The sequence below is a fragment of the Mobula birostris genome, chromosome 16 (genome assembly GCF_030028105.1).
Source record: "Mobula birostris isolate sMobBir1 chromosome 16, sMobBir1.hap1, whole genome shotgun sequence".
Classification (NCBI taxonomy): Eukaryota; Metazoa; Chordata; class Chondrichthyes; order Myliobatiformes; family Myliobatidae; genus Mobula; species Mobula birostris.
In genome coordinates, this window is record NC_092385.1 from 26,491,900 (window position 1) to 26,516,340 (window position 24,441).

General features: G+C 37.7%; 1 protein-coding gene across 7 annotated transcripts in view; it reads right to left on the reverse strand.

The window, feature by feature from the left end:
* cfap20dc (CFAP20 domain containing) overlaps nt 1-24,441 on the reverse strand; it is a 492,691-nt gene that overhangs the window by 166,757 nt on the left and 301,493 nt on the right. For 4 of the 7 annotated variants that reach the window (XM_072280492.1, XM_072280487.1, XM_072280489.1 and 1 more), the window contains 2 exons: nt 15,903-16,082; nt 12,894-13,258 (listed from right to left, as the gene is read on the reverse strand). The exons of 1 other annotated variant lie outside the window; for it this stretch is intronic. In XM_072280492.1, the coding sequence (XP_072136593.1) occupies nt 12,894-13,258; nt 15,903-16,082 (545 nt within the window). The remainder of the gene's footprint in view (nt 1-12,893; nt 13,259-15,902; nt 16,083-24,441) is intronic. 2 more of the 7 variants (XM_072280488.1, XM_072280490.1) reach the window with 2 other exon arrangements.

Genomic DNA, 24,441 nt, shown 5'->3' on the forward strand with positions numbered 1-24,441 from the left:
TAGAAACTCCCACGCTTTGGAAACTTCTGCCTCAAATTCGTCATCAACTTCTTCAAAGTTTTGCTTATTATGAAGCGTTTGGATCACTTTTTTTGGGCGCAACCACGGGTTTTTTTTGAGGCTGCTTGAGTTAGCATCTCCTTTCAAATATTTTTCTCACTGATCACAATCTGTTATGATAACATCAATTATGATAAAAAGGAACCTCTTTGTGTTTGAATTTTTCCACATGATTCTGACGAAATGAATTGACCTTCAATGGCAACTTTTCTGCAGGAGAATCTGAGTGCACATAACATTTAAGGCAAATATTGAGTCCAATAACTGTGTGAATTTGAGTTATCTTATTGCAGATTACAGAAGTGAATCCAAAGGATCCACTTTCAAAAGCAAAGGGGCAAAATTTCAATTAAAATGATGTGAAAAGAAAATGATGGATTTTGCAGAGAAAATGTGAAAGAGCTATCTCTGGCATCTCTCAAGTGACTCCTTACACTCCAAAAGGGAATCAATAAACCTTAAAGAGGACGATAAAATCACCTTGTGTTTGACTAGACCTTGTTAATGGCTGATTGAGGTAAACTCATGTAGAATTCTGAACAATTAGAAGCTCTCTAAAAAGTGATGTTATTATTACCAGCTTAATGAATGGAAACATGTGAACTATTAGCACAACCGTCACTCAATATATAATATTATGGAACAATGTACCTTACATTTATTTTCTCTCAGAAGAAGAGGATGTGGCAGAGCCTTACAGTTCTTTGAAAAGGTGATAATGTTAAAAGTATTGACTTCTCTCTCAAACCTCCTGAAGGGAAAGCTGACAATCTTACTACCAGGAAAGCTAATAAGTTAGCCTGATGTCAATTCCAGGCAATAAAGAGGATGCACCACAGCTGTAACAGTTCATTTATTGTCCATGAATAATGCTGATGTCAGTGAAGCTCAATTGAGTCTTCTTTTCACAGCTGTGTTTGTAATGGGAAAAACATGGAAATTTAGAGGTGTGGACTCATCATTGCTGAGTAATCCCAGACCCATGAGAACCATTTTTTTCCAGGTATATCAATATATACACAAATATACAGAATATATACACAAATAGGTAAAGTAATTGAGCATTAGAATGAACAATGTCACAATTGATATTGCCTCAGATTTGATATAAAATAAACCAAATACAATGCCATATAGCAGCTAACCAAAGAACAAGATCATTTATTCCAACAGAATAATGCCAGTTCTTTAAAAGTTCATATGGATGCCCTTATCAAGACCCTGAATCCTTCAAATCAATTATCCTTCAAATTAATTAATCATCAATTATCAATCAAGGTATGTTTTAATTTTCCTTCTCAAAGGCATAGTTCTATTTTCTTCAAACATTCCTCTTGACAGTAGATTTGACATCTGTACCATCCTATGTGTTAACAAGTTCCTCCTAAGTCATTTCTACTTCTTAGATTGGCCCTCGGGATTGAGGAAAAATTGCTTCCACTCTGATTTTGTGGGTTGTAAGGTGAATGAAGAGGAAAAAGTGGCAATGGAAGAGTCTCACATTGGTGCTTGGCTGTAGAGGTGTGTACATAGCCTGAGATGTCGTCCATCTCTTCTGCTACTATTTCAGCATTTCTATGTGCTTCTAATGCATCAGTTCAATGTTTTCAGTACCATCTGGAATGCTACTTCTCTGCTTTGAGTTTTAAATTCCTGGGCATCAACATTTGAGAGCATCTATCCTGGACTTAACACATTAACACAATCATGAAGAAGGCATGATAGCAGCTGTATTTTGTTAGGAACTTGAGAAGATTTGGTATGTCACCAAAGACTTGCAGATCTCTATAGATGTACAGTGGAGAGCATCCTGAATATTTGCATCACTACCTGGTATGAAGGCACCAATGTGCAGGATCAAAAGAGGCTGTAGAGGGTTGTAGATTCAACTAGCTCCAAATGAATACAACCCTTCCCATCACTGAGAACATCTTCAAAAGGTGGAACCAAGGGAGGTACAGGAGTCTGAAGACTTCTGGAAGAAGATGGCACCAGCAAACAACATGACCGAGGGTGACATCCTCCAGATGTTCATGAAACTACTTCTTTCACGTCATCTTTTTCTGTCAAATGTGGTTCTGCTACTGTTGGAGCCTATGGTCTACATTTTGGTGGTGTGATTTCAGGCTGATTGAGAGATCAGCTCCACACTTTGCTGTCTCCAAGTGTGTTCTGTGAGGCATGCGGCCTCGAGGCCAAGAAGTCTGGAGATGGGGTGTGAGCCCACGATTGATAACATTTCTTACCGATCTCGCCGATTAGTGCATCGAGGAAGATTGAAATCATCGTGGCTAGCAGGTGTCCAGCGCTGTCTACGAGCCTCTCCCTTGCAGCGAGAGGCTGGTGGATGGAGGAAGGTGTCTCTGTGACTGTCTCTCTCTCCCTCTAGCTCACCGCTCCCAGAGGAAGGTCCCTGTATTTGAATGGTCTTTATCTCTCCCTCAATACTGTCAGAGGATGGTGCTGGAGTCCTGAGTCAGCAGATAAAGAATGACACAGTGCTACATGGAACTAGAGCTAAGGTGAACTGAGTATACAAGGACTCTTTCAATTTTATGTTTTTATCCTATGTTTCTCACTCTTTTTGCCACTTGCATGATTTGTTTCTTTGCGCATGATGGGGGGGGGGGATTGATTTTTTTCTTTAAACGGGTTCCATGGTTTTCTTTGTTTTGTGACTGTCTGTGGGAAGACAAATCTCAAGGTTGTATTCTGCACACATACTTTTTTTTATTATTAATTTTTTATTGCAACACCAACAAATTACATTCAATACAACCAATTGCCAATTACATTTTGACTGTTTAACCCAGCCACCCCCCCAATCTTCATCACCATCCGCTCTCCACCCCCTCTCCCCCCATCCCTTCCCCCTCCACCAACCAACTGAATCGCAGTATATACACAGACAAAGCATTCCTATTTTAACAAAAGGTTTTTTGTTAGATATCAAATTTGTCCACATTAAGATTGTGTTTGGTCGTGCATCATTTACTCTTGCTGATGAAAGTTCCAGGTAAGAAATGTCCAAAAAGCTCTGAAGCCAGTGAGTATTTGAAATATCATGGGAAGGTTTCCAACGCTGGACTACAATCTTCTTAGCTGCAGTCAGGCCTGCCAGCCAGATTTTGCGTGTTTTTTCGGTAAGGGAAAGGTGGGAGTCATCACTTAGAAGATGTACAGCGGGGTCCATTGGTAATTGTACCCCTGTTAGTTCTGTAAGAGTACTGATAACCTTCCCTCACAAACCAAAAACCCCTGGACATTCCCATACAACATGTATAAAAGAGCCAATGGCTCCATGGGGGCAAAATGAGCACTAAGGGTCAGGAACCAGTCCCATTTGATGTCTAATTCTCGGTGTTAAATATGCTCTATGACAAAATTTCAAGTGTATATACCAATGATTTGGGTTTTTCGAAGCACCGGCAGCATTAAGCCAAATCGCATCCCAGTCTAAGTCTTGTCCCAATTCAGATATATCCCTATCCCAGGCTTTCATTCCAGATGTGGGCATATAATTCTGGGAGTTTAATTTATTATAGATAATATGACACTATCTGTCCTGGAGCACTCTGTATCCAACTTAAAATGGGATGGTCCTTTAAATCTGACCCCCAGGGAACACCGTAGGCTTTACAAGCTGATTTTACTCGAAAGTAGAAGAAAAGAGAGTGTTTATCAATATTATATAGAGATATCAGTTCTTGAAAGCTGAGGATAGTACTTGCCCCATTATTATCTTGAAGAGTAGTAATACCTTTATCCTCCCAAGTTCTGTTAGTGAATGGTTTCCCCCCAGATAGAAAATGATTATTGTTCCATAATGGAGATGAATTGCACCTTATGTTTTTAAATTTTAGGAATTTTTCTGCTGCTCTAAACACTTGTAGCATATGGGTTAAAATTGGACCATAATACAAATCACATTTTTTGGTAGACATACCTATAAGGAGAAAGTCCTTCAACCTTATTGGTGCTATTAGCTCCTCTTCTATATTTTTCCATGATGAAACTTTATCCTCCTCCATCCAATAGCTAAGACTTTTTAATACAAATGCCCAGTGATACAATTTAAAATTTGGACATGCCAATCCCCCATCCGACTTTTTGAATTGTAGAGCTGACCATTTTATATTGGGTTGTTTACCATTCCAAACATAGCATCGTAGTAAGGAGTCCAGTTTTTGCCAATATCCTGCTGGAGGTGTAAGTGGGATCATTGAGCTGATAAAATTAATGTGGGGTAAGATGTTCATTTTAATGACTGATATACGGGCTGGGACTGATGCTGGAAGGTGTCTCCATCTATTAATATCTTCTTCTATTTTTTTTCAGAATTAAAGAGTAATTTGTTTTAGCCACAGATGATAGGGAAGTATTAACCTTAATACCCAAGTAGAGGACCTCATTTGTAACCTTAATCTGGGAAGGGAGAGACATCTTACTTTTATCCGTATTAATCAGCATCAGTGCTGATTTTGACAAATTACCTTTGTATCCTGAAAGAAATCCAAATTGCTCCAGTGTTTTTAAAACATAGGGGAGAGTTTGTAGAACATTTGCCATATAAACTAGTGTGTCGTCAGCGTAAAGTGATATTGAATGCGATGTTGTACCTATTGTAATAGGGGAGATCTGAGGAGAGTTTCTAATTAAATGTGCAAGCGGTTGAATAGATATAGTAAAAATTAAAGAAGACAAAGGGTCCCCTTGTCGTGTGCCCCGTCCTATGTCAAATAACTCTGAGAAACCTCCTCCCGCACATACCCGGGCTGAAGGATTAGCATACAGTGTTTGAATCATATTGATAAATTTATTGCCAAACTTAAATTCTTTTAGAACTCTCCAAAGATATGGCCATTCAAGGCAATCGAATGCTTTTTCAGCATCTAGAAATAGCAGGCCACAGGCAGGTGGGATTTTATGAGTTGCACTCAGTATGTGTAAGAGCCGGCGAATATTATCAGATGCGAGACGCCCCCTGATAAAGTCCGTTTGATCTAGGCTAATTATTTTCCCAACTACTGTCTCAAGTCTACTGGCTAAGACTTTGGAAAATATCTTGAGGTTGGCATTTATCAAGGAGATTGGACGGTAACTGGCACAGTCCAAGGGGTCTTTCCCGGGCTCAGGTATAACTGTGATCAGGGCTGTGTTTAGATCTCTATGGAAAGGACCATTTCCAAAAGCATAATTTAATGTTTCTAACCATACTGGTCCAAGAATATCCCAAAGTGCTAGGTAAAGTTCCACAGGTATGCCATCTATGCCTGGCGTACGGCCCTTATTTGTAGCTTTGACTGCTTTAAGTAGCTCATCCAGTGTAGTAGTTGAGTCTAGAGTTTTGGTGTCCTCTAATGACAATGTAGGGAGGTCTAATCTACGAATTAAAAAATATCTTGAGGTCGGCATTTATCAAGGAGATTGGACGGTAATTGGCACACTCCATGTTTGTACTAAAAAAATCTGTGAAGTCAATCTCAGAACGAACTGAATCACTTGTATACAGCTCTTTAAAGTAACTCTTGAATGTCTCATTTATTTCCTCTGTAGAAGATACTACTCCACGTTTAGCACATCTAAACGCTGGTATAGACCTTTTAGCTTCCTGTTGTTTGAGCATTAGAGCTAAAAGATGGCTCAGTCTGCTGCCTTCTGCGTAATACGTTTGGTTATATGGATCATATATTCTGCCCTGCTTCTTAATAAATCATTTAATTCTGCTTGTTTTGTTTTGAGCTCGTTTTCTTTTGTTATGGTGTATATCCTTTTGAGATCATTCTCTAAAACCTTACATTCTTCTTCTAGGGTGGAAATCTTTTGAAGCCGGCTTTTATGTAGGTGAGAACTGAACCACATGGCGTTATTTCATAAGAAACCCTTGATGGAAGCCCAAATCACTGTCACATCTGAGACACTATTTTTATTTAAATTTATAAATTCTGTCAGTTTTGTTCTCAGTTGTGATAGAAATTCGTTATTTTTTAGAAAGGTGGAGTTAAACCTCCACCTAGTAGCCTTATTTTAATTTTGCCATAATTAAAAGTACATATGACTGGGTTGTGCCCAGATAGATGTCTGGGCAAAAATTCTATTGAATGTACTAAAGGCAGCAGACCGGGGGATGTAAGAATGTGATCTATCCAAGAGAAAGTTTTATGTCTTGTGGAGAAGAAGGTATAGTCTTTAGCAGATGGATTATGCACCCTCCATACATCAGTTAAATTTAAATCCGTTAGAAAAAAGTTGAGTGCTTTGGAAGCAGATTCTTGAGAGTTTGATATAGTTGAGGAAGATTGAGGTTAATGTTTTCCAAAGCATTCATGTCCGAACCAATGTACAGTTGGTAGTCACTTAACTTCAGTAATTGTGAGGTAATTGAGGAAAAAAATTCAACCTCAAATATATTTGGGGCATATAGGCTAATGAATGCAACTTTTTTTACCCTGAATGGATGTGCAGCAAAAAGCTAGACGTCCTTCATTTTCGGCGTCGGTCCTTTCAATTGAAACATTAATATTACGTCTCATTAATATCATAACTCCTTTCATACGAGTACCATCAGCTGATGCCACAATGGGTTTATAAAAGTGGTTTTGAACCTTGGGAGTGTCATTAGGTTTAAGATGTGTTTCCTGTAACAGCGCGATATCTATTTTCTTTCTGCGTAAGCAATCTAAAACCTTTGAACGCTTGTAGGGAGAGGTTAATCCTCTAACATTAAATGATACAATAGTAAGATTTTCTAATTTATCTGTGTTGCTCATCTTCCCCTGGATCTGTTGTTGTAAATTGGTGGTGGAGCCCTGAGTTACCCCCTTCCCACCCCACCCCCATTCAACCCTTTACTTTGTAACATCTGTGAGTGTCACTTAGCAATGTCAGACACTGAACACTGACATTAGCCGCCCCCCCTCTAGCACCAACAAATTAGAAAGGCAAAGCAGTTCTCATAGACAATCATATCAAAGAGACAAGAAAAAAGAAACCTGGACAAACCCGTTAACCTGTATAATTAAAACCATTTCCGTCTCAAATATATTATAACACCTAATCAAGACCCCAACAGCTATATTGCTTTAATAGACCGTCGCTTAGCTATGGTGCCAATGACATCTTATCTGGTGCCCAAGAATGTAATCAAGTCTACTGGAGACATAACGTTCTAAAGTTAGTCAGAACAAACTGCTGTTTTTCAGCTTCATTCTCGATGAAGTATTACATTTGGGTATATACAATATCACCTTAAAACTCTGACCTGCAATAGTCAGAAACAAATTGGCCCCTTAATAAACTAAATACAAAAGTGCAATGAAAGACTTTCCAATAAAAGAATAACCAGAAAACTAGGATGTTAACTTGCCCGAGCCTGTTAGATTGTGCATACAGGCTGGTCCAAGCTCTAAATGCAGTTCCATCTCCTCCCGAGGGGCGTGTGGACTTTAGCCAGGGTCTTCTTCCATATCTCCCAGCACCGATGATTTCAGAACTTCTTTCGCTTCCTCTGCCGAGTTAAACGACATCTTCATGCCCTTGATATTCACTCTCAAAATCGCCGGGTATATCAGGAACGAGTTGATCCCCTTCAGTCGAAGCTTAGCGCGGATCTCCTTGTATCCCTGCCGTTCCTGCATTGTGCCGGGGCTGTAGTCGGCGAAGAACTGCAGCTGGGTGCCATCAGGGAGAGTAGGTTTCGCTTTCCTCACACCCTCCAGGATAGCCTGCTGGTCGGTGTACCGTAGAAGCCTAAAAATCATGGTCTGCAGTCTTGAGGTGTTGTTGGAAAAGATCCTATGTGCTCTATCGATCTCCAATGGAGTGCTGTGGGAATTCTTGAGTGCTGGAATCCAATTAGGCAGCATCTTCTGGAGGTAACCTCTTGGATCGTCGCCCTCAGTGCCTGTCGGTAAGTTGACCAGCGGCACATTGTTTCTCCTGGATCTGTCCTCCAAGTCGTTTAACTTCTTCCATATCTTAGACACCTCCGCGAGACAGGAGTTAGTAACTTTCTCATTCTTGCGTAAGCAAACCTGAATGTTGTCTATTTCATTGAACACCGTGCTAAATTTTTTAGCGTGAATGTTCGCTTGTTCCTTTAACGACCAGAGAATGTTGCCATTCTCTGCCATATGCTTCTGTATATGGCAGGGTCGAGAACCTTTTCCAGTGACTCCTTTAGCATGTGGGCTTCTGTTTCTTGCAGCGATTCCATCTTTGTTGTCATTGTTTGCTTAATTAGCATAGCTATTTCCTCGGATGAATCGATAGCTTAGTGTCATCTGCTGATATCTTGTTTCCTGGTTGAATTTGGATCTTTTTTTGAGCCATGTCTTTAGTTAGATCTTTCTCCAACTCAACCTTGTATTAAGAGCGTCTATGAGCCCTAAAGAACTTGAAAAAGGAGGGTTATATGTCAGCGCGCAGTGCCGTGCTGCCATCTTGCCTCGTGCCTCACCGGAAGTCCATACTGCACACATACTTTGATAATAAATGTACTTTGATTCTTTGAAGACCGAAATTCAACATTTTAGGAACAGCTTCTTCCCATCTACCATTAGATTTCTGAAAGGTCTAGGAACTCATGAAATCTACCTTGCTATTTTTTTTGCATTATTTATTTATTGATTGTAACATATAATAATCTTATGTCTTTGTATTGCCGCCACAAAACAGAGAAATTTCACAACTTATATCAATGATAATAAACCTGATTGATAGGCCAAAGATTCCAACAAGCCAACTGGGCACACGCATTAAAGACAATTGTTGTCATCTTGCACTTTGGTTTCCACGTTATTAACCATAGCCCCAGATTAGTATCATTAGCAAATTATGACTCGATACTTCCAATTATACCTAGGATGTGACAACAACCAAATAGACAGGGAGAATAGATAAGTCTACCTAGCAGTTTATCCACGCAAAATTATGCTGGAAGCAAAAATATTAAAGCAGTGTAGCTTGGTATAGTCTTATATATAAAAAAAAACACAGGAAGGTTCAGAGAAAGGAAGGAAACAAAAGCACACTTGAAAAAAAAGACAAAAGTGATGTTTCCATTTAGATGGTCTTTAAAATCAACCACTATCAATTTTAAGGTATATTTTATTTTGTTTCCTCTTGTGTTTTTTTCATTGTTTCTTTGTGGGGTTCAAATGGAAGTCCCGTTGCCTAGATCTGAATCAGAGGGCAAGGCCTAGAGAATTATACATTGAGTATAAAATTAACAATCATTTAAAATTTTAATTTTAACACCATCTCTCATTAAACCGAACATTAAATCTGAAGTTACAAAGTTTATGGTTGTTTCTGGTGTTTGGTCACTTAAAATGACACATTTTCTCACATATTTTTGACAATTATCTTTTTTAATAAATATTGGAAAGTCTTCCACTATTTTCCAGATTACGTACTTCTACCTCTAAAATTCTTTCTTGGTCGTTAAATCATCTTTACATCCAGGAAACCTTAAAAACACTGTTTCAGAATGTACAGCTGACAGTTTTTGAAAGAACATCTAAAGATGCTGTCACATAAGGAAATAATGCTAATTACTTTCTCTATTGAATACTTAAAAAAGGGCCAAATGAATGACAAAAAGACCTTTGATACTTCAGACCATTTTCCTTTAATCTTCTCGGCAGCTTGCTTGACTGGGAAATGACACGCATAACATACTTACCTTTGAATTAAATGACAGCTTTATTCTGAAAGGTGAATAGAATTTCACTCTGTGCAATCTTAGCACTGAACTAAATAGCATTCATCTTAATCACCAGTAAAATATTGGAAACAAATTAAGCAAGGGAGAAAGTGAATATAAAGCTGTAATATTGTCCATATTCAAAAAATGTTCATAAACTATTCAAGCCTCTTTTATAACTTAAAATATCATCAAAAATTGTTGGCTTAGTTTAGTCTAGCATAATACCATAACTTATGTGTACAAAATCACAAAAGAAGCATTACTATAGGTTCCTGTGAATCACGTGACAACATTATTTGAAAGTAATGTCAAAACTGCCCCACATTCGCTTCAATCATTGGCATTTCTGCATTACTTCTAACCCTCATTAATACTATTTCCACTCCATTGAGAGCTCTGGACACATTACAAAAATAGTAGATGATAAATTCAGAATAAAATGCTGCAATTTAATTTCAAGACTCAGTCGACATTCATAAAAGATGAGAAGGAATATGAACTCAAGATTAAATTACAGCCTCATTATTTGGACAACCACCCATAAATTCACTGGCTTCTTATTTGCTCTGTTCTTTATGTTGCTATTTTGTTTTGGTCTCTCATTAATTTACTGTATTTTTATCTTTTCACTTTCCATTACTAGTTTTATTTATGTCTATCTTGAGCTGAATTTTCTTGACTTTGGGTAATTCATCTCTATATTTTCTATCTGTTGCACTTTATATTGGGTATTTTCTTTCTGTGTATGATAATATTCATTATCTTCTGATATATGTTATTTGTTTTCATACATGCTTCACGCTTTCCAATACATCCTAATGCTCTTGCACCATGCCAGAATGCTGAAAGCAAGGAGTGAATTGAGAAATATGTTGCCAAAGAGTCAAAATGTTTTAATGGTATCTGAATTAAGGAGAATGGCAGCGCATTCAGTTGAGTTTTTTTTAAAAGCTTACAATAACCATACACACTAAAAAATGTGAAACCTTGAATTAGTTATTGTTTGCTTGGGAACTGAAATTATCCTCACAATCAGACCTTCTTTGAAACTATGGCACTAGATGTTCACTGTTTTCCAGTGAATGCTATTAATCTTTGGAAGTAAAAATAATTTTTGTGTAAAATGCACGCCTGTAATAATACAGGTGCCCCCCGCTTTTCAAAAGTTCGCTTTATGAAACCTGTTTTCGCTAACAGAAGGTGTTTTCACTGTTACGAAAAAAGGAATCATGCGGAAAAAGAAGCGCGCGATAAAAAAGCAGCACGCGCCCCGAGCAGCTGCTCCTACCTCGGATTCGGAACTGCATTCTAGCCGGCATTGCTTAAGCACGTTCCTGTGAGCAGCCGTTAGCAAGATGAGTTCTAAGGTATCGGAAAAGCCTGAAAGAGCTCGTAAGGGTGTTACACTTAGCGTAAAACAAGACATAATTATGAGTTTCGATCGTGGTGAATGAAGTAAGGACAAAGTGAGTTTAGCTTGTGGAAGTTGATGAAGGTGATGTTGAAGAGGTTTTGACATCTCATGACCAAGAACTGATAGATGAAGAGCTGATGCAATTGGAAGGATAACAATCAAAACCGAATGCAGTAGCGAACGGACCGAAAGTGAAGTCGTCCAGGAACTGAACGTGAAGCAACTGCGTGAGATTTTCGCTGCAATGATAAAGTATGACTTTAATTTTGAAAGGGTACGTTGGTTTAGGGCATATTTGCAAGATGGTTTGAGTGCTTACAAAGAACTGTATGATCTAAAAATGCGCAAGGCTAAGCAGTCAAGCAAGCCTTCCACATCAGCCACAGCAGATGACGAACCTCGACCTTCGACATTGAGGCAGGCAGACATAGGAGAAGATGACCTGCCTGCCCTGATGGAAACAGATGACATCCCAGTGTCCCACCACCCCAACCCCCCGGCCGCGAACAGATACCGATTCGCGGAGAATGCAGCAGTAGCCGGGACGCACCCAGCACATCTTTAAGAAAAAAAGCCTAAATAAACAAGCTAATTAATTAGGTGCCGCCCGGCACGTTAATTATCGGCCCAGATCAGAGGCGATTGCCGATTGCGTTGCCTCTGATCTGGGCCAACATTTACGTGCCGGGCGGCACCTAATTAATTAGCTTGTTTGTTTTGGCTTTTTTCTTAAAGATGTGCTGGGTGCGTCCCAGCTACCGCTGTACCCCTGCATGCTTCGCGGATCGGTATCGGTTTGCTGCCTGGAGGGTGGGGACCACTGCACCACCCCAACCTCCGAGGACTCAGCCTAACACACCATCATCAGTGTGCTCGGTGCTGTCCCAATTCCTGCAAGTGATACTACACTGTACATACACTATTTCTACTTTATATCGGCTGTGTATTTTCACGTGTTATTTGGTTTGATTTGGCAGCTTCGTAGCTTAAAGGTTACTGGAGAGAGTGTTTTTGCCGACAGCGCTTGCGTGAGATTTTCGCTACAGAGAGCAGTGCAGTAATGATTGTGGAAAAGTATTTCTACTTTATATAGGCTGTGTATTCATCATATTATTCCTGCTTTTACTATATGTTACTGTTATTTTAGGTTTTATGTGTTATTTGGCATGATTTGGTAGGTTATTTTTGGGTCTGCGAACACTCACAAAATTTTCCCATATAAGTAAATGGTAATTGCTTCTTCGCTTTACGACATTCCGGCTTACGAACCGTTTCATAGGAATGCTCTACGTTCGGATGGCGAGGGAAACCTGTACCAGTTTTTTTCCACACAACTGACAGTAATTTGGTCCACAATTATCATTATAGCGTGCTACAGCCTTATTAAACATTACCTAGGAATCTATTCACCAATGTAATTCTTTTCAAAATTTAAGGATTAAGTAGATTCTTTCAATCCAGGCTCAATGGCTCTTGGTGTATATAAATTACAATATACAGATGAACTCAGCTGGTTTGAATTGCCTTTGGTCTTTACAATAATTACCATTACTAAAAAACTAAGAATATCTTCAGGATCACATTTGAAGATACCATATTGTTCAGATGACATGGAAGCGACATTTAAGATTTGCCAACATAAATCACTGCACGTTTTGATATCTGTCAGAAATCCTTCAGCTAGGGCTTACTAGTTCAAATAGAACTTACCTCCTCACTGCTACAATTTCTATGGAAATCATACTCCAGTTCAGCTTCGCTCTCATCTGCCATTTCCTGTTCTCCATCATCCTTCATATCCACTGTCCACATAATGCCTTGTGATGAGATATTCTGTAACTTTCCACGAGGAGCTGACCTTGGCTGTGATGAATATGTAAATATGTCCTTCAATTTCAATTCATCCTCTTTTTCATCATCTTCACTTAAAGATGCCAAATTATTTTCATTTCTCGTCTCGCTGAATTTTGGCTCTGAACATGAATTGTCTCTGGAATGGTCTGGTTTGGGTGTGGAATGATGAGGGAAATTGAAACGGAAACTGTCCTCTGACTGGTCAGTAAAATGCCATTTGTCTGAAAAATTTAATCAAGTTGTTTTAGAACTTCTACTATGATATCTATTGTAGCAATGTTCTAAACTACCGATGAAAACTAGGTAAATTGTTAGTAATATTTCATATTTTACAATATTACAATAAATGCACTAAATTCAGACCAATGTTAGACTGGAGATGCTCTTTGAAGTCTAATCCCATCATCCTTAATGATTTACTTCACAGATGTCAAAATTACATAATTAGCATTAATGTAGCTAATGGATTTCAATCAATGAAAGCCAAATACAGAGACAAAGTTATGTATTTCATGTAAAAGAGTACACTGGACGTCTAATGCTGCATTGCAGGAAGGAAAATGTACTGATTAGTAATGGGAAAAATGTTATTCTAAATAATGGACAAGATAAAATTAAAACCAATTTTAGTTATTAATTGAACATAAAACATTCCTCAAGACTAAAACTTAAGACAGGCCTAAAATTTAATGCAGATCAAGAGTAATATCATGGCCATCTTTGCTTAAGTTAAACTTTATACTATTTAGTAAAAATGAGCAATGGTCTAAAAATCATAATGAATAATCCATTGTCCTATCCAAATGGACTGTGTAACTGTTGCCACTTTGTCTGGAACTTGTTCACAAGCAGCTGATTATGAATGCCAAATCTACTAGTTACGTGAACACGGCTCATTTGGCATGAAAGGAATGAATACTAATTCAGGAAAGAAAAGGACTAACCTTGTCGATGGATAGTCTAAATTGGAATTGGCAGTTGGGTGGTCACCTATCCAGATGCAAGTGTGTGGCTATAGATACCACTGTGAAAACATTAGTCTCATGTTACGTTGATCAATGGAGATCTGGAATTAAGATTATGGTTCCAGAAACATTCCTTGTGATGTTCAAGGAACATTTTCCTCTGTCCCCAGGACTCCCATGCATTTCTGACCTGCTTCTGATACCTATTCTGCAGCTTCAGTACAACACAGGCAGAGCATCACAATAGACACATCCATTGCAAAGAGGTGATAAAGGAAAAATGGCAGCGTACCCCACCCAAAGACATTGTGATTAACAGCAACATACTTTTATGTTACTAGGATCTGTGGGGTGCAGAGGTGAACGTCAAGTAATACTTTGACCCTTAAAATTCACTGCTTTATTGAATAGAGTGCCATAAAAATATGAAAAAAAACTGACAAAAACTTCTCTTGAATAAAAAAATACAAAGATATATTTACTGAATGTTATATTGGAAATGTCGTTATTTCATGTGAATTTTGTGCATCAAATACCTCACATGTGCTCCAGCAGATCATATAAGGAAAATGTATAAATCGTGAAATTATAGGAATGCCAGAGCTTTTCTCTGAATTAATCTCCAAAAATATTGACTTCCAAGAAGAAGCACTGAAAAAAGTACCACTATTCAATTCAACATACAGATATGCATTACAGGCTGGAGCTTTTTCAATCTGATTTCTTGAAGAGATGCATGCCTAAGAAATTTGTTGCCAGTTGTGAACATCAGTGCGATATGGTGGTAGAACACTATTTACACTGCTGCCAAACTTTAAACTATGCAGCATGTTCAGTTCTAACGACTTGCATATGATATTCTTTTACACTAGAGATCCCCCATAGAACACGCTTCACTTGATCAGACAGTGAGTTGCACATGTCCACACTTAGAAGACATGCTTAAAAGACTGCCTAATATCTGTCAGTAACTGCCAGCATAGCATTGCTTCACAGTTAACATCAAAGCCCAAGCCAACATTTTAATTCAAACTATTTTGGGCATTAATGCCAGCATAAGTGAGAAAACTGTGTTTAAACCTCTAACAACTCTATATTTCTTAACATTTTTTATTTACGATGTTGAATGAGGGCATTCAAGCCCATTGATCCATGCTGGTTCACATTCCATTTTATTATTCATTCACTTACTTCCTGTAATCTATTGTTTATCACTTGCTCATCGACTTCCTACCGCCTATCTACCCCAGGTATAATGGTGGGCAATTAATCTACAACCACCTTCTTTTTGGTGTGTGGGAGGAAACCTGAGTATCAGCGAAAATCTGCAATATCTCAAGGAGAATGTGCAAACTTCAACTAGATCAAAGACTGGTCACTGGATGTGTGAGGCAAAAGCATTAAGTGCCTCTGTGTTACCCACAGGATAGTTTTCTTGGGGAAAAAATGGGATATAACACATTTCACAAAACACTCAAAGACATCTGATGTAACTTTTTTTTGTATATGAGTAAATTTGCATTAGGCCATGTGGATCAGGAAGGCTCAGGAACACTAAAATAACTCATTATAGCAGGAAGATTTCTGTAACAGGTATCAACACATTTTGAATCAGGTGTGGGCCAGAATCACATAGGTTGCTTAATCCCGGATGCACACCTTCATACTACATATTGTTGAATGTAAAGATTAGGTTTCAAATGTTGTTTTCATACTGGAATGGATGGTCAGTTAAGCAAAATACTGAACAGTTATGAAATATCTGTAAGTATGACAGAAAAGAATAACAACAGATTTTTAAGTTGGATTCCACTTAAAATTAAATCTATGTAAGTTCACTGAAATATATTTTAATATCAGGAAAAAGAAGTTACTTTTCAGTATTCTAATTTAAAATTACTTAAGTGTTGTGTAGGGTAAATCTTAATCAAACCTTCAACCTCATCCTCTGGTTTGCTCCTACTCTGATGAAGTTTGGAACTATTGTTTATTTCACATGTTGTCTTCATCTGAAAAGATGAAATATCAGGCATTTCACTGGCTTTTGCCTCACTGCTTACATGATATGGCGAGAAGGTACCTGGATTCAAAGAGAAGATACAAGCATCAACAGAAGAGTACTTTGATCAACAGGATTATTACCACTTAACTCAATGAATATATTAAGAGAGAACAAAAGAACAAAGTATATGAGACCCTGGAATGGGGTGTCTAAGCAATGTCTTTGGGCATTAAAGCAACATGTAAGATAGATTCCATAAGAACTACCTACAAATTTGAAAAAAAAAACTGCCTGAATTGATAACCTCTAATTCAAAGTTACCAAAAATTGGTTGGTAGTAATTATTAATATGATGCTGCACTATAAAATAAGATTTCATGAATATACTGTATACCAGTGTTTCCCAACCTTCTTTAGCCCTCCGTACTTGCCAACATCCCTCTTGGGAACAATATTCTTTCCGGCAACCCCATAGTGTAAAAATATGTCTACCAAATGCTCACATGAGAAAAAGTATTCTGTTTAAAATTTTTATTTGTCTTTAAACCTAGCCGTACACGTGCACTCTACAGCAGCTTTGATATCAATGTGATCTTTGAGCTTGATAGTTTTTAGCAAGAGTTGAAATATCTGGTTCAAGTTACGACAGCAAAAGCCTCAAGTCCCCATGCGTAACAATGCCCAAGCAGTTTCTGTTTTTTGTGAGTATGTGGTTCACTGCACTGAAGCCCCTTTCAACAATGTAGGAGGATGTAAATACAATGAAGAGCAGTATGGCTTTTCTCCAAACACCAGGAAACCTCGTATGACAGTGAGGCCACATATTACAAAAGCCGAGATTTTTGAAAAGCAGTTTTGAATCTTCATCATTCTGAATTTCAATTATTTCTTAGAAACATAGAAAACCTGCAGCACAATACAGGCCCTTCGGCCCACAAAGCTGTGCCAAACATGTCCTTACCTTAGAAATTACCAAGGGTTACCCATAGCCCTTTATTTTTCTAAGCTCCATGTACCTGTCCAGGAGTCTCTTAAAAGACCCTATCATATCCGCCTCTACCACCGTCGCCAGCAGCCCATTCCACATACTCACCACTCTGCGTAAAAAACTTACCCCTGACATCTCCTCTGTACCTACCAAGCACCTTAAAACTGTGCCCTCTCGTGGTAGCCATTTCAGCCCTGGGGAAAAGCCTCTGACTACCCACATGATAAATGCCTCTCATCATCTTATACACCTCTATCAGGTCAACTCCTATCAACTCATTTCACCAATACGATGAGCTACAGATTTATTACTCAGAGGAATTGATTTTAAAATACTGGTATACATTTTGAAAAAAGTGGTGAGCACTTCTGATACAGCAGGCATTATTAATCTTTCACCAATTGTATGAGAGTTTCCACACTTATAGTTTTTGAAATGTTATACAAAGCAAAGAGACTAGTATGAAGTAATTTTTAGCTTCTTTGGCAAATGACTCCAGTATACACCTTGTAAATGTTTATTTCATCTTCTGGAACTGAGTAGTACCATAAGTAGCCTTTTCAGGTAGTCTTTTACGGACGTGTTCCTGCAATCTTGATGGTTTCATGGCTTCAGTAGACAATATAGTATTACAAATAAGACACATGGGGTGTCGCTGATGTGACAGGAATGGAATAAAACCATATTCCAGGTATGTAACATTGTACTGACGCACTTTTGTAGTATTTAGGGCTAAATTAGAATAAAAAATTAATACCAATGGAAATGCCTAGCGGATGTTGATGATGGCAGCAAGATGACACAGTCAGTCAGGTCTCGTGCCTCAATTTAGGATGCTGCTTACCACCCTTCCAAGAATCTTGAACACCCCTGACAATTTCTATTTCCCCTAACGCTCCCTTAGGACATCATAAATGCCCCCGTTGGGAATCATTGCTGTATACCAAACTGTGTATATAAATGTCCTTACGTTGAAAGGTTAAAAATAATCAACTGCTGTTCAATTCACTCAGCAACACTGTCTGTTTATGTTTTAGCTGCAAGCGTATTATTTTATTATCAGCTCCAAGTTTTTCTCTGACTGGTAAAACAACAACATTGGTGCCATTTTAAATTATCCATTAGCTTCCCATTGTATTACCATAGCACAGAAACAGGCCCTTTGGCCCTTCTTGGCTGTGCCGAACCATTTTCTGCCTAATTGCTAGAAGTTTAATTTCTTTCCCTGTTTCTCTTTCACCTTTCCCTATGTGATAACATTTTTAAGTGCTATTGCTCATTTGGAATTTAAACCTTTCTAAATGCTACTTGATAATATTGCTAGTAATTAGTTTCTGTTACAAGTATCCACAACTTCCAGAAAGAAGCTGCAAACAAAACATACAATTACACTTTAATTCATAAATAAAAAATAATTATGAGTTGTTTAAACTGATAACAATGGGACTTTAGTTTTTGCACTTATCTGTTTTTCCTGCAAAATAAGCATGCAGCTAAGTCTCACTGAGCGCAATACATATTCTACTTGTGAGGTTGCCTTATTATCTGAGGATATTATGAACAACTCATGACCAGTAATGTGATCAGGTAATTAAATTTCATTTTTATGCTATTCCTTATTATGCCAACGTAACATTTTCATTTCCTATGTTTGCAACTTTGGATCAGAAGCAAAATCTCAAGAGGCTGCAGCCATTCTTTAAGCATTGGACAACACATTTCATACTGTTACAATGGTAGCAACGAGTACAATATATATCTATAACCAAGAATATAGCTAACTGGTGACATTTTTTCTTAAAGCTTAAGACCCTATTTATTAATGTGAGGTGGAATGTATGCAAAAACTACAATTGCATATGTACAACAATAACTAATTATGCTTCATTTTTCAAGTATTCTGAGATGCCTCGTGCATGTTAGTTCAAGTTCAAATTTAATTGTCATTCAATCATACATGTACACCCATGAATACAGCCAAACAAAACAACATTACTCTGGGGCCAAGTTGCAAAACACAGTACCAAACGTTCATACATGGCACAAGGCATACATAGCACATATAAGACAGCAGTAAAATATAGTAACACAAAAAATACATATAGTCCAAGTCCCTGAATCCATGATTGTTGCAGCAGACTCCAATCAAACAGAGTACATCTTGTCTTCTGCCAAATGAGCACTGGAGAGCAACACCAACTCCAGCATGTCACTCCACACGGTCCCCAGCACTCCAGTGGAGTGCACCAGCTATGACCCCTCTCACCTGGGAGGCAGCAAACAAGTAACACAGTGTCTTTACACCTAGCCCTTGCTACGACTGAGGCCACGTAGCTCCCCGCGATCCGCCCCTCTGTTCGCCAATAAACCAATGTATCGGACCTGCAGCGTTCCACATTAATAGGGTTTTGCAAACATAATAGAAGCAATAAAGATGATCTTTTTTGTGCATTCATTCTGACACCTCGTTGATGCAGGCAACGGCACAATGCACACCAAGACCAACTCCTTCAGTTTTCCGCCAATGAGCAACTCACTGATGAGGTACACCTGCAGGACTTTAAGTTCTTCATGTCCAGTAGGGTGTTGCGATCGTAAAAAATACATTTAGGAAAGACACTAACTCCTTTGTTTGACACTGCAGAAAGGGCTTCATCTTACCGGAACACCCCAGTAATTCAATTGTTAATTCAATTTTCTAATACTTTTAATATCCATGTCATGTTTTGGAATATTCTGTTTTTTTTCAATGTAATGATTTAAATAGGATTTACTTTAAAGTCTTCTTTTCAAATTAAAGCAAATTTGACAAAATATTGTAGCGTCTAACGATGCTATGCTGGAGCTGCTTGGTCAAAAAGAACTTTAGAATGAAATCTCATTAATATAATATTCAGATAGTTTTGAAAGCATTTATTTTTTGGGGTCAATTATAAATAGTAATGTGTCATGACCCCCTAATTAAAGGAAATAGCCTTTCTTTTTCATATCATAGTCTATCATTTTAACTTCCTCTGCTCTAAATCTCAAACCTTTTAGAAGCAATGAAATGGAAATTCAAGTTTGTGGCCACTTTAACTCATTCTTACCCACAAAGGAACTTGCAACCTTGGTATTTAATAACTCTTCAAGGCAATGAGAGACTGCAAAGTTACTGCAAAAAATCTTTCATAAAAGAATCATGCTGACTAGTAAGATAATTAACTACATTTTAGCTTTAGTGTCATAAACCCAATACTCCCAGAGCAATCAAATTACAGATGACAAGTAAGATAAAGGGCTCTCTACTCAGTAGCAATATATCATTAAAAAATAGAAAAAAACATCTTTCTTAAAGTTTGCAGGTCCAAAAAATGAAAACTCATCAACATGAATGCAAGCAACACACATCAAAGTCGCTGGTGAACGCAGCAGGCCAGGCAGCATACCTAGGGAGAGGTACAGTCGGCGTTTCAGGCCGAGACCCTTCGTCTCGAGACGAAGGGTCTCGGCCTGAAACGTCGACTGTACCTCTTCCTAGAGATGCTGCCTGGCCTGCTGCGTTCACCAGCAACTTTGATGTGTGTTGCTTGAATTTCCAGCATCTGCAGAATTCCTGTTGTTAACATGAATGCAATATAGGGACTCTGATCACGTGCAGATATGGAGACTAAATTAATTTAGCATCATAGTCAGCACAGATGTCATGGGCCAAAGGGCCTTTTCCCATGCAGGACATTCCCATGTTTTATAGGTGCCAGGCAAATAACCTCTTTCTCAGTGTCAACAAGACAAATAAGATGGTGATCAACTTCAGAACTCACAGCACTTACACCCCTCTTTAGATTGGCGGCACAGCAGTGGAAACTGCAAGCACGTCTCACACAACCTCTCATGATCCTAGAAGACATCCCACACAATCAAGAAAACTCACCAATGCCTCTGCTTTATGAAGAGGCCGATGAGAGCTGGACTATGTACCTCAGTACTCATGACCTTCTACAGATACAGCAGAGAGCAACCTAACATGCTACATCACTGCACAATATGGAAACTGCACTGCTGGTGACAGGAAGCCTTTACAACTGCAGTCAAAACTGCCCAACGTGTCAGCAGCATCAGCCTACCCACCATCAAACACATACAGTATATACAGAAAAATGACCTTAAAAGTCCAGTAATATCGTGAAGGCCCTACTCACCTTATTCATGGACTGTCTGCCACACTCCTATCAGGGAGGAGGCTACGTAGCATCCACACCAGGGCCAGCAGACTCAAAAGTAGTTCTTTTCCCAAACCAGTAAGGCTGATCAACACCTCCTCCCACTAACTCAACCACCACACTCCCCATCACCACTACTTTATTATTTCTTGTCAATCACTTTATGTACAGACACTGCTGTACCTCGCATCAATTTATGGACATATAATCAATCTAAGTATATGAGCTATTTTACATGTTTATATTTATTGTGCTTTTTATTATTGTTATTGTGTTCTTTATAAATTTATGTGATTTTTTCACATGCTGCATTAGATGTGGATTAACAATTACCTTGTCCTCCTTTACACCTGTGTACTGGAAATGACATTAAACAATCTTGAAGTCTTGAGTAATACTAATATCAAACACCTAGATTGAAATCTGTTAAGGTACGTAAGTAATTTTTACTTTACAGGCCTCTTAAGTTGACCCTCACCCTCAACATTCTCCAGCTGTACCCTGATTTAAATTAATCCAAAACTCATTGTTCTGTTCATTGCTTTACGATAGCTTCTTTCATCCATACATGACATTTAAAATTCATCCAACTGTCCAAAAGCTGAAATACACAAAATGTTGGAGGAATTCAGCAGACCAGGTAGCATCTATGGAAATGAGTAAACAGTTGACATTTCAGGCCAAGACCCTTTATCAGGACTTCATCAGGATGAAGAGTCTCAGCCCGGAATGTCGACTGTTCACTCTTTTCCTAGATGCTGCCTGGTCTGCTGATTTCCTCCAGCATTTTGTGCGTGTTGCTTTGGATTTCCAGCATCTGTAGACTCTCTCTTGTTTGTATCCAAAAGCTAAGTTTGCAGAATTATTATGGTCTAACAAAATTACTGATTTTTCATTCTAATAATATTTAAGTCATTGTGAATCATGGAACAAATAACATGAATATCTGAAGATTTAGTGAAGCTGTATTAATAAAAAGTACACACAACTTATGCTATTTAAAAACTGTACACTCTAAGCACAGTATACAGCCTAATGTTCACACAAGTGCACATGACTGACACTAGTTAATAACTGTTCGGCATGCTCTCCTGTCCCAATTAGGCGTTAAAGTGTCCCAAATGAATGAAGGGAATCCTAGCTATTTCCTCAGTTATTTTATTTGTTAAGAGTTGTCCCAAATAAGCAGCTGCCCTGATTAACAAAAGGCCCAAATAACTAGAATCCACTGTATTTGCTAAGTGAATGCCATCAATGCCACAATGGAATAAAAACAAACAAGAATCATGAAGTGAACTGATACAATGCAAAAGAAAGTCTCTTCAAATTAGTGTTTGTTGCGGTCACTAGATCAATAACATATTTTGACCATATTTGTGGACATCGAATGAATAATAATTTATTTCCTATAGCTTAACACATTAAATTGTTTTTCATCACATTTCAATGACCTTGAATAAATCCTGCTTATGATCTGAATGTTAATAAAGAACCGTATTACAAGGAATACAATCTCAGAAAGTGCAGAATTCTTCCCAATTCAGAATCAAAACACCAATCCAAGTTTTAAGTGAACAGTTTTTGTTAAGAAGTTAGTACATTGGTGTGCTAGATTTTGCAATTTTGAAAGGTATAGACAAATAAAAACCTACAAACTTTTGAATGGTATTGAAATGATTGGGTCTGCATAAATATTGGTGTACATCATTGTTGTAACATATACTCAGGTAGCTAATCTCACATTCAGAGATATAAAATAAAAAAATGCTACAACAAAGCTAGAAGAATGAATAGCATTACCACTGATTATGCCATTCCCCTCCTTACTTGCAATGTGAACAAAAAATATTCGACATTTATTGTAGTCAAAAGATAGTTTACGAGGAGGAAGAGGCTGTTCAATTTGAGTTTCTTCCAATTACACAAAGAGTAAGATAATGTATGTGGTTAATTCTTCTATTTCTTCCTTTCACCGCTTTACATAATGCAATTAATTATTAAAGTGATTGTAATTTTACTACAGAGAAGCAATTGCTGAGAATAAAATAATTAATTTTATCATTCAATTATTCATTGTTTTTCCAAGATTCTTATATTATCTTTATTCTTTTGTCAATATATAGAATGCTTAAAATTTCTGTGTTGGCATATCCCATGTCAAGGTAAGAATTTATAATAAATTATTATGATCTCACTTTTTAAAAAATCACCCTCTAGCAAACATTTAAATGAGAAGTATTTCAGAAAAAAAACTTCAAAAAGTTGTTGAAAACTCATAAAGCAGAAATGGAAATTCTATCTCTTCAAGCAACTTTTCTATTTGAAACCCTCAAGGCATAATGTAAACATTGTATTTAAATTTGACAGACATAAAATTGATAACACCATTACAAAATTGCTGGAAGGAGATTGGGCAGAAGCAACGAGTAACCAGATTTTCTTCTCAAAATAAGATGATGCAATTATCTCCACATTCCATGTTTTATTCAAATTAAATCCTGTCCAACATTGAATCAGATAATGGCAACAATAATCGTGTAAGATAAATGTTGAAGTTCTTAGTCCAGCTGTATATAGTGCTTGGATAATAATGAATTATGAAGCAATATGGAGAATCCAAAAATACGTATCTATGTTTACCCCACTATAATAATGTTATACATGTGGGCATGGTTCATATATTTTTGGTGCATATTTATATCCACTGCAGATAGTACTGATCTTTCAAGAATCACTTAAGTTTGGAATGCTTAAGAGGACTGGAAAATTGTAAGTCACTCCACTCTTTAAGAAGGGAGGGAGGTAAAAGACAGGAAATTACAGGCCAGTTAGCCTGACTGAGTCATTATTAAGGATGAGGTTTCAAAGTATTTTGAGGCACATAATAAAATAGTTCAAAGTTCAAAGTGAATTTATTATCAAAGTACATATATGTACATATGTACAACCCTGAGATTCATTTTCTTGCGGGCATATACAGCAAATCAAAGAAACATACCGGAGTCAATGAATGGACAGACAACAACCAATGTGCACAAGACAACAAACTGTGCAAAAGATAAAATAATTATAATTATAAAATAAATAAATAAGCAATAAATATTAAGAACATGAAATGAAAAGTCCTTGGAAGTGAGTCCATAGCTTGTGGGAACAATTCAATGATAGACAAGTGAAGTTGAGTGAAGTTAATCCCTTTGGTTCAAGAACCTGATGGCTGAGGAATAATAACTATTCCTGAACCTGG